The following is a 15585-nucleotide window of genomic DNA, read 5'->3' as shown; positions in this document are numbered from 1 at the left end:
TGTTCTTATTAACTCTGCATAAGGGTTGCTGCCTCTCTGGCAAAATAGTTTGGCACTCGACTCTAGACCAGAAGATTTGGGTTCGAAACCCAACGTTGCTACCATTGAGGGCGTATATGTCTTCTGGCAAGACACTTAACGGAAATTTCTCCTGTCCAGTGGTCACTTATAGGTTATTCTAATTGTCAGTTGTACTCATTTGGGCTCGATGTATAATGAAACAGAACACCCATGTTATAACGATTGTTTTTAGGTTTTTGTATATTGATTCGAAAATGCGCACGTAACATTTCATAATCTTTTTAAATAAAAATACTTAGCGGCTCCATACATACATATATGTATATATACGTGATAACAGAGAGTTTTAAATTCGAAACGTATTACATGATTGTGTACTTGCCACTGTAAAAAAAACACGATTGTTTAAAAATGACTTTTACAGAAAATTTTAAAAGATTTTTTGAGACGTTCGCATTAGGAAAAGAAATCGTAAAAAGTAGTTTAGCTCGCGCAGCAGCAGCCAGGCTCAGTGCAAGCTGTATAAGAAATAATATTTAGCTCGTAAATAAATTATTAAAAAAGCAAGCGAGTAAAAAGCAAAAAAGTTGTCCCCACTGGAACATGTAAGCCAAAGGGGCTTTAATTTCACGGGAACTGTATCCAAGCACCAGAAATGAGTCGTGCTCTCCATCGTAGCCCATGCGTTCGATTTCCAAGCGCCTCGTTCGTTTTTCTCTTGCACCTTTCTAACTGTAAGAGTAAGCAACCCTTTCTATTTTACCAGAAGCTGCTAGGGCGTTTTTAACCGGTCACAGCGCTTCTGTCGTGATATAGAAACCGTTGCATAGTCACCCACCATTTGGAAAACCAGTACAATTCTCTCGACTCATTTTTATCCCACGTACCGCCCCGGTACTTTTCCAATGAATCTTCGTCAAAATCTAATCTAAAATCTTCTACTTCTTCATTTAAGTCCATCACGTCAATATCAACGTCGTCTTCTTCGTGTTCAGGAATATTCCTTTTAGCCCTGACAGGGCCCGTCGTGTTCTTCTGTTTCCGTCCTCTTCTTCCCTTCCTCCGCCCCTTTCTTCTCCGAGTCTTTTTGTTCCTCCGTCTTCCGGACTTTCGTCCTTTGGTAGAAGTACTCAAAGTCGTCCCAGAGTTGCGGGTCGGAGCCGCCGACGAGACGTCTGTAGTCGTCGAGCTTATAGTTTGCTGCGTCGGATCTTCTTGCATTGGCTCCGGTTTGCAGGTGTAAATGTCATAAGTGTTGGTACAGTTTGTACAGCGCACCTCACAGCACCAATGGAAAACGCATGCGCAGTTTATTCTCGTTCTTGTTACGCTTGAAGTGTCATGGCCTCTACCACAGCATAAAAGAGAGCAACCGTCAATCCCCTTTGAACTTAAATTACACTCTCTACCGCTGGTGCCGAGAGAACCTATGAAAAAATATAAAATCAGTATACTACTGTGGGGTAAGATGGGACACCATTAGCACGTAATATTCAAATTTCCTAATCGTGTTTCAAATCATTAACAACGGCCTGCTGGGAGCCGCGAGGTTACAGTTTTATAATTCTTTGAATGTTCTTTGTTTACTACCAAATGGGAGAAGAAAATATTATAAAAAAGTGTCCCATCCTCTCCCAACCTGTTTAAAATATTACACCTAATAAAAAAGTATTCTGAAACGAAACACGCATATACTAAATACCTTACCAGTTGCCTCGTTGCGCACACAGTAGTTTGGTGAGTCTTCCAAATACACCAAGTCTCGCTTGGTGGGTGACTTATGGCTGCTGACTGTCGTATGTAGAGTCATTTTTCGAGAGCCCTGTTTGACAGTTACCCTCGAAGCACCGTCATATTTCCGCTTTAATTGGTTGCCTGAAAGTCGAAACGAGTCGAGTGCATCCCAGCACGTTCGTAGCGGGCAAGTGTCAGTCGCTCCATGGCATTTACAAAACCGTTTCATGAAGCTTTTGACTGTCTGTAATAGATAAAATATTGTGTAAATATTCCGCCGGTAGAAGGCGCAGCGCGCAACATATTCCTCAAAAAAACCATAGTTTTTCCAACTGTTACTAAAAACGAAAGGGTTGAGTTTTACAATGGTAACATTTGATTTTTAATGTATTTTGGTTAAAGTACTGTGGCGATTAACGTGCTTGCATAATCGTATTGTTTATTCCGTGTTCTGTTATGCTGGATTCTTTGTTTTGACCCCAAGTTCTGTTCTCGCATTCCTTTATTCTAGTACTTGCCTAATTATTAGTAACGTGTTTTCGGCGCCGCGCGTGTTAACGCATTCCTTGTAATTGGTTGTTTTCTCGTGTGCTGTAGTTTGCCGTTTTTAAGTGTTTTAGTGCTACTCCTTATGTAAGAATTAGTTATGAGTTTACCGTTTAGTGTTTTAGTTCTACTCCTTGTGCAGCAGTTAGTTATGTCGTTTAACGTTACTGTTTCAGTTTTACCCCTATTATTTTATGCTGTCTAAATGTGTCTCTTAGTTTATATTATTGTGTGTTTAATGATGGATTATATTTGAATGAGGACTTTGTTAAATAAGTTTGTTAATTGAAGGAAGATTCGTTACAGTACATATGTAATTTAAGCTGATACAAAAATTGCGAACATAATGAATTTCCTTGAAATAAGTTACACGTTGGTTAAGTAACGATATTGTATTAAACTGTTTCCTAAACTTAAGTAAACGACGTTTCTTAAATAAAGCTGCTATGTATATAAATAAAATCTGGGCGGCGTGGTGTAGTTTTGTTTGGTGTGGCTTTGTGCTAGCATTATCCAACTTAATGCACCATGTTGTGACAGCAAATTAAGCCGCCGCAAAGCTAGCCCGCTTGCTAGGATTCACGAGTTTTTTCGGCATGTTCGAAAAGTCGTTTCGCCACCCGGACCGAAGCCCGGGCCACCCGTGTAGAAGAAACGAATGTTATTATGGAAATGGATTTTGATTCTGTGGTGTGTTTGCCTATACTGTGTCGTAGTTTAGGTACAGACTATGTTGCGTGTGTTCTTAGCCTTTTCCGGTAATATTGAACTATATATATGATGATTATATAGCTCAAATACTTTTGAGCATCATATATAACCGATAAATAATATGTTTAGAGTACATAACCATTATCCGTAGAAATTGGTACAACCGCTTCAAAGTAGCTATTTATAGAACTATGACTTAAAATAAAAAGGACCGCGATATAGTAAACTAAATAATATAACAATACCCGTTTTGGCATTTAAACCCATTAATAGTAGGTGTACAATGCATATTTCGGTATAGATAAGGTCAGACAGATGTGGCTAACCGTGCTGCCTATATGTAGAGCGATTTACTGTTTAACATCGAGGCGTTGTCGTCCAGACGGTCCTTTTATCGACTTTGATGTTACGGCTGTCAAGTAATTAAACTCGTTTTTCAAAAAATTGCTAACGAACAATGAAAGTGATTTCGGGGAATGTTTAACTGCCTAGTGACGTCATATTGCGAAGGGGATTTTCTCCTCTGAGAAAAAAGCAAACGTGACAAACGTAAATAAACGAATTTCGCTGAATCTTTTAAAATCACTCTAAAATAAGCGCCATTATTATCAAATTTCAAAAGTCCTAGCTCGATTTAGGTCGTTTTTGAACACTTTATATTCCTTTACACGCGAAAAACGCGTATTATTTTTTCCGGTTGAAATATTGTGATAGGCGTATACATACGTTGGTAAATAATGTCGCAATGTACTTTGTGTGTCTTCGATGGAACTTATAGTTGAATTCCATTCATTCCAACCCTTCGGAAACTTGTGGCAAAAATAGATTTCACCATCCGGATTTTTTAACGAGAGATGCTAACCATAGGAATGACGTGACGGATTTGTCTGACAAGCAAGCTCTGACATGAATGCTCAACACGCCCAAATGTACAACGACAATCGGCAAATCAAAGCCGTATTGAATTTACCACAACGACAGATCTGTTCGAAGGTCGAAATCCGACTAGAAAGCGCTTTAAGGTTTTAAACCGTCGGATCAAAACCGGGCTATAGGAAGTAGACTATTCGGTAATCCCCAAAGTCTCATACAGGTGCCAGAGGCGTAAAAATAGCTACGTGTTTGGGGATCGAATTTGACAAGCGGTATTTAGCGGGCACGACACGCGTAACTAAACCCTTGTGGTGTCCTATGCAAAAAATGCAATACACGTTTGTCCCCTTTGAAGTGCATATATATCAAAACGAAGGATCGTAGTTTATTTTCATACCAAATTGACGATTCGTGTTTTACACGTGAAAGGTGGAATTAGACCCGTCACTTTAAGTCAGAGCGATTATAGGTCTCCGGGTGTTTGGTGTTTACAGTACCTTAAACTTTGATCGCTGGGTGTGTACCGCGACTGCTTGTGTGGCTCGGAAAACATCAGTCGTTCTAATCGACGCCTGAACTTTTTGACACTGTTACAAAGCGGCGGATTAGAACTAGATTACGCGCTTGTTGAGGATTACAGAGGTTTGGAATTTTTAGCACGACCAGCTCAAGTCTAATCCTAGTCGGGTGACGCGACTGCTGAAACGTGGTGTATCTGTGACGAAATTTAAGTTCAAGCTGCTACGGTGCGCAGGCTAAATTTCTGTCGTGTCTCAGTGCTTTTGTTCGCAGGCGATTTCGTGTTTGTTTTCCCATAAGGCGACACCGTCATGGCATCTCGGGCAGGTGGCAGCAGATTCTGTAGCCAGTTCAAAGGAACCAGGGTGACGATTCAATAACGCATAGATCGCTATGTACCATATGCGCGGACCGCTAACCCACACCTCCCGCGTCGCGTTGAGCTTTACTCTAAAGCGAGATAATGCACTCAATTTGCTACCACTATGCTCTTTACAGCAAACAGTGATAAAGATCGAATTCAGTCGGCCGCTTTGGTGCAGAGATTATCTCGTCGTAGCGCAACGCCGACGGCGCAAATTAGGCGCATTCAAAGCGAAATTAAAAAGTCGTAAAATTTTCGTGAGAACTTTTGCACTAAACCAATATACGGATCCATTAGCGTAATTGCCGGCATCGGGTAAAGTGGAGATCCGAATCGAGATCCTACCACTACCACCCGCCGCAGTTCGGCGCGGCCTAACGGCTGCGGAACGCGGTCAGTCGCCACAATTGCGCATCAGTTCGGTTTTAAGTCGGCAAACATTTGACGGGAGCGGGAAGCCGCAACATTTATTTTCGTTCCAAATTCACCCCGCGAATTCAAGGACACGGAAATTGCATTTGCAGGCGTGGTTACGTATATGTGAAGACGCTATTAGTTATGCTGTCATTACGCAGCCACTTCAAATGTAAGATTCAATCTTGCCAATTCAACATCAAGAGACGCCACGTCATTATTTTGCCGGAGAAAGTAAATTCCAGCCAGGTGCGCCAGCCCACAACCACAATGAGAACTGTGTGCGTCGCCTTAATCGAAACTGTCCGATTTCAATCAAAAGGAAAACAAGGGCCGTCGCTTTTCGCTTCATTCGTTTTCAGTTGGAGTTAGCAGACCACTTTCCCCTTTACCCACTTGAATAGATTCCAAATGTGATGTAATGTTTGTAGTTTAGTATCCACACACTTACAAGCTTAAATCAGCACCCCAATGCCCGCGGTTTATTCGACAGCCGCACCCAAAAAAAACATGGCGAAAGCACTAAACGGGTCATAAGATGTTGTTCAACCGTCAAGCCACAAACATGACTTAAAAATAACAAAATAACTCGGAAGACGCTCGCGGTGTAGCAAACATGCAGTTATGTAAAGCAGTCGTCGTGTATGCTCTGCGAATTTAGCTATTAATGCACGCAACCGCTTCAGCGCTGCCAAAATCCTGCTCGCGGGTGCCTAGAGTGCTGTGCAGGTTTCGGCCTGGTTTCAGATAACGTAATGTTCAAAAATACGTCGCTATATTTTAGCTCTTTAGGCCGGCATGTGAACCGACATTTTTTCCACGTGCGCAGCGAAAGTCGATGCGGTTCAGCGCCCTGAAAATTCACCATAAGCTCCGTACACACTAACTCTGCTACTAATTGTCGAAGTTTGACATTGACAAACCGCTAATAGATTGTAGGCCTGAAACGTGAGCGATTTGACCGATACTATGCACAGTGTCGGTTTTAATAGTCCATGAGGGGGCTGTCCGAATGTGACAGGCGCAGGGAGTATCAGAATACAGCTAAGCTGACGTCTGCAACCATAAAGGCTTCCGAAAATCCACACAAACGAATTGTGGAGCGGAAAAATATATACAAACATCAGTATTGCCGAAATAAACATAGCGGAGACTAAAAGCGCGTGATTTGCAACTGTGCAGGCGGCTGTTCCGGTTCGGGTGTCGTTTTTCGGCAGCAGTCTGCCCCCCTTGCCCGCAACCTGCTATATATGGAGGTCTTGTCTTTCAAGGGCTAACTATTTTATTTGTTTATGTATTTCATTTCTTCTACGGCACACAGCGCTTGACTTGGACAAAATCTGTGCATAGTTACGTCCGAACACAGACACTGAAGCGTGAAAAGCATACAGATACCATTATAGGAATATACCTAAACTAAAACGCTGGTATTTAAAATAATCATCATACATATTTAAACGCAAAATGATACATAAAAACAAAGTGTCTTTTCGCCAATTCGTAATATATGTTTTAACAGGTTCATAAGAAAGTTTCGTCTGCCCGGTCAAAAATATGCCGTTTTTTGAGAAATTCTTTGTCGCATTTTTTTGGATAAAAATAGCCACATATCGTCACTTAGGTGGTGCTTGTTTTGCATGCTTGGCAGACATGCCGCGAAAATCAACTCGGCGAAATGTCTGAAATCCAAGTTGCGGAAAAATCGAAACCGTTTACGGTATTTAGTTCCGTCGTAATTGCACCAAGCCACCGTTGCGCCCATAACTGACTGTCATGTGGCGAAAACAGACGCGGCACCTTGTTGCCAGAAGCACTTACCGGCGCAGCATCGGGTCATACCGATCGCGGAAGCTTTCGGGAGTTTGGTTGGCTAAAACCAACCCTCAACAGCCAGGTCAGGGTGAGCTATAAGTGATAACACGATGGTATTTAGCTGCGTACGTTTTCGACAACGGGCAATTACCGAGCAGTTTTTGGACCGAGTACTATTTTGCTGCACCCTTTAGTGACACTTTTGCGCGACCTTTTTAAACCAACAGCAGCACACGCCCATAAAAAGACACGCAAAACGGCCTGTGTGACACTGAAAATTCAGGTAGCAGTTAACGCTCCTCACTCGCGTGTAAACGCTGTTTAGAAGTTCTTAGACCCCCGCGGAAAACGTTCGGGTCTCCCGGGCTCGGTAACACGTTAATTTGTTGACGAAACAACCAACTTCAAGGGCGCCTGATGAAACGGCGATTGAAATGTATCTTATGTAAGCGATGGCCCTAAGTGCCCCAACGCAATGAGGCGGGCGCCTGAAAACCGTTGTCCGTCGATTTTAAGCACTGGTACGAGTTCCTGTGCTTTGGAGGTCAGCCAATAACTGTCGTTCCGGACGCCACTTTCGTATTTCTTGTGAGAGCAAAACCATAGCATGCGTTTTTATTTTTTAAAATATGCAGAAGTATGACTCGTTAAAAATCGAATATTTTTTCAATTAGTAAAATTATTTTTATATTTATGCTTTTAGTCAAAAAACGCATTTCGGTCAATGATGCTAAGTTTTATTTCTTGTCGTTGAAAATTGCGAACTCAGCAAGTCGGAAATTGTCCAGATTAAAGTTCAACGCAGCGAGTATGGCATTGAAGCTGCCAAAGGCCGTAATTTACTACCCTAACATAAATAAATAACGACCTTTTGAACCGTATAATATGTCATACATAAAGTCATTACACGGAAGTCTATTTGCTGCCGCAATAACCTAACATCAAGCGGGCGTATGCTACCAAAACACCCGTTCTGTTAACCGTCTGTGTTGATTTAAGTAACGGTGGCGGCTGTGTGAAAGGGATGTAAACTAACAGCGACCGTAAAGGATATAGCATAGGGTGGGGGAAGAGGGGACACCTTTTCAATCGATTTTCTCGTCCCATTTAGCAATAAACAAAGAATTTTCAAAGAATTATAAAACTTTATCCTGACGACTCCCATAGACTCTTTTTAATTGTTTAAAACACGAGCAAGGTATTCGGATATTATGTGCTAGAAGTGTCCCATTTTCTCCCGCAGTACTATATAACTTTCGTTTTACGGCGGCCAATAATTAGGACTCTTAGACATACATTAGCGTACCGAAGACAATTTAAAACACCTCAAAAATCTATATCGTTTTTGTAAATTCCCCAAATTGGCAGCAAATTGTTTGTGATCGATTTTCAGTTTAAGATGTTTGCCGTCAGCATCGACGCCACATGAATCGTCGGCGGGAACAAGGCGGTCCTACCGCCGCCAACGTGCGCGTGATTTACGATGTTATTTCAAGCGAAGGCGGCGATAAATCTTCGGCGTTTAAGGCTGCTTAGTACTTGCTACCTTTACGAAACAATCCCAGACGACGTTTCTGGTCAAGCAATGGCGTGTTTGGACAGCAAATATAAGATGCGCTCTTTCGTTCCGGTTAAACATAGGGACATTCCACCGTTTGTGAACTTTTACTGTGTACTCTAAAATAACGCGCGGGTGTTGCATGTTATTTAGTTATACATATGCTGTAATGGGTAACAAAATTTTATTTTAAAAACAGTTGTACCATGGCATTTTTTTATGATTTCTTTCTGTTTTTGTAAAACTTAAAAATGTTATGCTTTTAATGCTGTAAGATTATGTACGTATACTGGCCATGTAGTGTTTGACTTTATGAGGTGCGAAAGCCTAATGCGGTTTACGTTCATATGTCACTGACATCTCGTACACTTGGATCAAAAGCGACAGACAAATTCACTATAGCATGAATATTTGACCTAATTCACTTGGCAGACGAATCAAATATTTGTACATGTATAATAACAGTCATACGTGGTCTAATTACAAAATCATGCCGACGTTTTCAACTCTTTTGGCGGATATATGGGCCAATAAAATATCATTGTGTTTTAACAAGCCGCGTACACGCCTAAGCGACTACTGTATCCTTGAGAATTTAAACTAAGCGTTATAATCCCACCTTGGACTATTACGTAACCACACGCGTCGAATTAAAATTACCTCAAACGGAAAATCAATCATTTTTTACCTCCACACAGTAAATATAATAACGTTGCTTGTCGTTAGCAGCAACGCCGGTAAATTTTACAGCGTCTACAACTATCAGTCATAACTAAAGGGCAATCATCACATAACACAAAGAAACCGACTGATATATATTAACAGGCGTAATGAACAAAAAATGGATAAACTTTTGAGCAATAGTCAATTTTTCGAAATTACTAGACCGTCGCTCGCCACTAAAATTTTCGTAAAAAATTAAAATAAACAATGCCTATCTACTCGCATGAATCAAAATACTCTCTGACTATTACAAGTTTAAAGTAAAAAAAATACTTTAAAAACGTAAATTAATAGAACTAAAAAGTAAAAAAGTTTGAACAGTAAAAAAACTAAAGTAAAATTACCTTTCTGCCTGCTCGGTTATTATGAACGTTCATGATAGCTCTTGCATCATGTAAAGCGTTATCTTTCGTGTTGACAAAGATTTTCGCCACGCTCATTCCGAATTGCACATCATCGCTGCAGCCAGCCCATTCAAATCTGCCTATATATGAAAAAATCATTTGAAAATGTTTAAGGCAAAAAAAGTGCGATCGGTTTTTTAAATAGAGTAAGGTGAGGAAAGATGGGACACCTTTTAAGTCCATTTTCCTAAAGAACATTCACCGAATTATAAAACCAAATCTTCACGACCCTCATAGACCGTTGTTAATGTTTAAAAAACGATCAGAATATTTGAATATTATGTGATGAAGGTGTCCCATCAGCCCCTATACCCTACTATTCTATATGGTTGGGGTCCCACAGTAACACATACGGAGGGACCTAGAACTTAGGCCAAAGTGTATATGATTCTGTAAATAATCTACCAAGTTGGACAAAAATAGACTAAAACATGCCCCATATTACCCCATTTTACAAAACTACTAAATAACCTACCCCTATGGTCTCTGTACGACCCCATTCGTTTTTGACCGTCACACGAACATTCTGTCAGCTCCCCACGACTGCAAGCCCTCGTTACCTCATGCGCCACGGCAGCTGAAGTAATTGCTCCAACGAAAGCAGCCTCCCTCGTACCTTTTTGGAGAAACAAAATTCAAAAGTTAAGTTTTAAATAAAAAAAGCGACAAAAAATTAGAACAAAAAATACAAAAAATGGCCTATTGTTGTACGAAAATTTTAGGATAGCGAGTATTAGTAATTTGCGTTTAAATGCACGACATATATATTAAAACCAAAACGAAATCCGTGGTTAAGTTTCAAATAAAAAATACGACAACAAATTAAAACAAAAAACACATAAATAGGATCTTTTATTTGTACGGAAATTATATGATAGCGAGTATTGATAATTTGCGTTCGAATCCACGACACCCATCAAAAACAAAGTCCAAACTACGACGTGTTACAACTCTAATCAATCAAAATGTCGTCAAAAATTGGCAAATTTGTGAGAGCGGTTTTTGGCACTTTATCCAAGTGAAGCGAAAACAAAGGCCGTGATTATGCCTACTATTAATAGCTGTCAAAGGTACTTGTGCCGAGCAAAGTATATCACATACATTAGTCGAGTGCGGTTGTACAGAGTAGAATTGGGTCGTTGACGGATTAGAAAAGTGAGCTGAAAATACATATGATTTCAAACGTACGTCCAAAGCCCGGTGGGCGCTACACTAATAGTATAATGCAATTTTAATAACTAACGACAATCGCTACACTAACGATTTGCCAAATTGTGAGTAATATAGTAGAGTGGGGTAGATGGGACATCTTTTCGTTCTGTTTTCTCGTCTCATTTGGTAGTAAACAAAGAACGTTCGAGAATTAGAAGTATAAAACCGTATCATTACGACTACCATAAACCGTTGTTAATTGTTTAATACAAAATCGGGATATTTTGATATTAAAGGGGTCCCGTCTTTCCAACCCTACTATACATAAAAATAAAAACAACTCTGTTATACTTTAGACGTATATATATACGCATGTTTATTATTGCACCGAATAATATGTGTACTTATGTACGACAAGGGATGTTTTACAAATGTCCATTGACTTTAAACAAGCAATAGCATGTCCGTTTATGAGAAATCTATTTTAAGTAGCGCCTGTATTTCCGTCTTACATAAACGAACGCTTTAATCTTTTTGATTGCCTACACTAGGCCTGCTGGCACATCAGTGCTGCACAACACGTGTAGCAATGGGTAGGACGGGGCTGTTTTAGGCAAACCGTGTAACACTGATTAGAACAAGGTTAACACATCCGTTTCGAGATTGCTCAGACAAGTTTAAAGGTAAATAAGCGTTGACTTAAAAAGGCAACATTCGTTATAGTGTTTTGCTGTAATAACTGCAGCGAATTTACAATATTGGAAAAAACACGCTACGCGCAGTTTTTTTTCGTAAATATGCTTTTTTCTTAAAAAGGGTTTTAATTTAATTTTATGAGGGAAAAGGAACGCTGCAAACGTTCAAGTAAAACTAATTGCGATAATTCATATGTTTTACTTCCTTTCTTCAGTTATTGTTTTGCTGGCAGTTATCGAGGCATAAAATGTAGTACATTGGAGCAGGTGGTGGTCGGTTAAAACCGATCAAAAAAGTGATAACGTGACCGGTGCACTTCCTCTAGCGTCGCTATATTGCCAGTATCGCTACATGTTAATATACGGTAGGTTTGTTTTGAACGAAACCCGAGCCGATTTTAGTTGTTTTAGACGCGCCAGTAAACTGGGCTTGCGCGTATGACCGTAGCTCGAGAAATATCCACTTCCAAGCCACTTCTGGTACGTGGAACGCTTTTCAGAACGGTTTGGGACGTTACGCTCTTTTGACGCGATATTACGATGTCCCTATACCCTCGAAGGCCACTACAATTAAGGGCATTAGGGTCAAATACTCACCGCGTTTTAGAACTTTTCCGAAGCCCTGACTCTCGTCAGCACTGCTACAGTTCCAGCGTTCGTTTCTGAACTGGTATTGACATTCTTTCATCGCCATTTCGGTTCCGTCCCGTATGCGCTCCATTATTTTCGTGTGGCTAAAAAAAATATGATTATTTAATAAAATTGTGCATTTTTGCCATGAATTCCGAGGCACCTGAGTATAGTATTTTTTCAAGGTTGAGTTTTATTATTTTTTTTGAGAATATTTGGAATAAACTAAATAGGTTTAATTTTGACTTACTTTTTGCAATATTGCTTTTGCTCTGGTTCAAGTGGCATTTGTAGACAAATTTGTTCAATACTGCTGGTGGATGAGGCGTGAAGTTTACCAAAGAATCTGTACAAAAATTAGTTTAATTAAAACAAAACTAAACAACAATATACGAAAGTTAAAGTTTTTTTTTAATATGGTATAAGTAATTTTGATTTTGGGAATGATTTTGATTAAGTTTCAAAGAAATATTCCTTTAAATTTCGCCCACGCATTACGCTTTATCGTAGCCAACGGTACCCACGGCGCTGCGTTGTTTGCTCTTTTGCAAACAAGACGTATGCAAACACAAACTTCAATGCCCTGACTGGTTTACCAAGATTAAACAGCTTTTCTGCACGAACTGAAAGAAAGATTCCGCCGATTTTCGTTCTTACATATTTGTACTGCGATCTAGTCACTCTACGGCAAATACGAAGTTTTAAACAGGACTGGGTTTTTTTCCTATTTCGCCAATAAGTTACAGATCCTATCTTACGCTGAAAACCATCGATGTAACACACAATAGATGTACAGTCGAGAATCGAAATGAGATACTAAAATTACATAATCGCCATCATTTTGAAAACGATTTTATTCACGGGGGGTAAGACTCTCACCCTACGAAGATCAGGTCGTTACCAAACACATAAGGTTCTTTATTTACCTATGCGCTATAGCTACCGCATGTACAGGCCTGGTGTGCATTATAGTTTACGTTTTCTTGCACATACTTTGTAAAAAAAAATGGTCTGAAAGTTTATCGAAAAATGTTTTGTAAAATAAATGTTTTTGTTGAACAATATTCTGTAAACAAATTTTAAGGCATTTTTTTCGAAAAAGGGTGCTGTACTGCACAACAACGGTGGCAAATAGTTAAGAAAATCCAACTTTTCTTCAGTTATCAATATGTACGTAAGGAAATTTCATGTGATGTTTAAAGCGCTGTGTGACTTATACACACCTGTGACAAGGTGGCGATAGAAGCGGTGACGTATTTTTTATAAGTTATCACATAGACGTTATAGGTAACCGTTAATCTGACTCACACTGCTAAACAACTCATAGTGTTACCAGATCTCAAAACGTTGAACAAAATCGCTAGAAATGTGCCAACATCGGGAACACTGTTTTCAATTCTGCGGCGAATAAGCGCATAATTGCGGCGGAGACGGCGCTTTGTAGGCGTGCGGCACTTTTAGGTGTGAAATTTGCTCACCAGTCGCTATGTATCATTTCCACATCACAATAAACAAACAAAAGCCTATGTGACGCAACGAGTGGTTAAGTGATGGCTAAACGATGACCGTCGGTATTTCATATCCTGTTTGTTCAACTCATACCGACGTTTGTGAGATAGCATGAATACGGCCGCCGACAAAATATTGATTCCTATAACTAGGTGAGGGTGCTAAGAAGCAGCCACTTTTGACAGTCAGTAAGTCTAATTACTGCACTTACGAAATGCGTCACCGCGAATCGAAGGATTCAAAACGACAGTTGTAATCATTAATATCATTTCTCACGAACGTTTTGAATAGTTTGACAGTTTTTGAATAGTTTGACAATTTTTTTCCTTACTACACCGGCAGTGACGTAAGGCCTATTTTGATAACTAGACCCTCGAGGCTGCAGAACGATTACCATAAAGTGCAAGCTATTGCTATCATTTTGAACGGTATGCAGTGGATAGATAGTAACGGTATGAACGGGTTTACTTGACCCTCGAAACTCGATACCCCGACACGGCCCGTCTAATGGTAGTTATGTACTTAGCTGGGGAACTTTTGTTGTATATGGGTCAAAGTCATAATACGCGCGCGTAAACGCGTTGACAAGAGAATGCATCTGAATACGACCGCGCGGGCACTTTTTCTGTTTCAGTCTGCCTGACAATTGCGCAGTCGTTACGGACACGACCACTCTGTCGGCTTAACGGTTATTAAATGTAATATCCTTTGCTACTGTATCTGTTTGTCGAACTCTAAAATTAGTACCCCAGTATCACGTTAAGGTGGCGCCGCCGTACAAACTATCGAGCTTACCCCAAATCGTCATTGGAACTTAGGAATCGCGGCCAGTTTAGAGCCTTTTATTTTCATTGGCGAATCGACCAACAATGATACTACTTCCTGGCCAGTTAGCATGAACGTTGCCCCCAAACAATCGCGCCGAGACAGCCCCGCCCAAGTAATGTTTTGATCGGGGGCCATCGACGTAATCATCGAATATAACTGACGTTTGACGGCCAAGGAACTGAACTTTGGCGCTTCACCGTTAGCAAAGTACAAAGTAGCCCCATTATAGGGATTTTATTTAAGTTTTTTTGTAAAAAAACGCGTATTTCTGTACGGACAAAATTTGAAGGTATAGAATAAGACTAAAATCAACATTTCGCCAGTCGTTTTGGTTTCGGATTAAGAAGGATAGGCCACTAGTTATCTTAACCTATCTGCGGCTTAGTTAAGCTTAAAAAGAAACAAGCCCACGGGATAATCGGGGCGTTAAGCGGTTGGCCAATTAAGTTGCACTCAGCCGCTTTAAGCAGCTTTTAAGCCTTCGCATGTGTTGCAAGTTATAAACCATGTTCGTTAACGTAGCGAGTGATACAAACGCTATTCCGATAAAACTACACGAGATAACGCGCGATTCTGGGATGTAGAATGTTGTACTTACAACCAGGAATTGCCGGACGTGGTGCAGATATCTAGAAAGACGATAACTAACAGACTGAGGTGATGTGGCATTGCGGTAACATAACGATATAAGGGTAGCTCCATTGACAGTTAGGGCTTTCTGTAGGAAGATTTCTTCTCGAGTCTTCTTTGATTCCGTTAGAATTTTCAAGACTGGGCACTTTTTCGTCCGGTTTTCACTTTTCGTGGTATACGGTATTTACTGTTACAGGGGTTGAAGCTTAATACTTATTATTCTTTGTCTTACTGTAGATCCACTGGTCGTCGTAATTGAACACAATGCAAATATTTAACCGCAAATTCCATTTTCTACTTTCTATCTAGAAAATAGCATCTATATTATCCGTCCCGTGCCAGGGACGTCGTTGTTTAATTTACGTGTTCTGACAGTGCCTGCAACAAAGAAAAGGTTTAATTTCTCCTACACGCGATGCCGCCTACACGTTCTATGCATTTAGCGAGTACGCCGTCGCT

At 40.3% G+C, this 15585-nt stretch overlaps 1 protein-coding gene across 1 annotated transcript; it reads right to left on the bottom strand.

Annotated features, from left to right (window-relative positions):
• Window positions 1-234: 234 nt before the first annotated feature.
• On the bottom strand, window positions 235-15585 carry LOC149727105 (protein Wnt-2b-A-like). Its single transcript, XM_089889800.1, has 7 exons — window positions 15092-15585; window positions 12407-12502; window positions 12124-12260; window positions 10155-10295; window positions 9620-9759; window positions 1729-1999; window positions 235-1448 (listed from the first exon to the last, which is right to left on the bottom strand). The coding sequence occupies exons 1-7, from the start codon at window positions 15193-15195 to the stop codon at window positions 805-807; spliced, it is 1533 nt and encodes a 510-aa protein (XP_089745926.1). The 5' UTR covers window positions 15196-15585; the 3' UTR covers window positions 235-804.

The sequence above is a fragment of the Ciona robusta genome, chromosome 12 (assembly GCF_009617815.1).
Source record: "Ciona robusta chromosome 12, ASM961781v2".
Classification (NCBI taxonomy): Eukaryota; Metazoa; Chordata; class Ascidiacea; order Phlebobranchia; family Cionidae; genus Ciona; species Ciona robusta.
This window is presented reverse-complemented; position numbering and strand designations above follow the sequence as displayed.

Bases quoted from the DNA above. Each gene is read 5' to 3' on its own strand.
- LOC149727105 (XM_089889800.1), bottom strand. From the start codon at position 15,195: ATGGAGCTACCCTTATATCGTTATGTTACCGCAATGCCACATCACCTC. The intron at 12,503-15,091 runs GTAAGTACAACA...ATTTTTGTACAG, and splicing joins ACGTCCGGCAATTCCTGGTT to ATTCTTTGGTAAACTTCACG. The intron at 12,261-12,406 runs GTAAGTCAAAAT...TATTTTTTTTAG, and splicing joins CAAAAGCAATATTGCAAAAA to CCACACGAAAATAATGGAGC.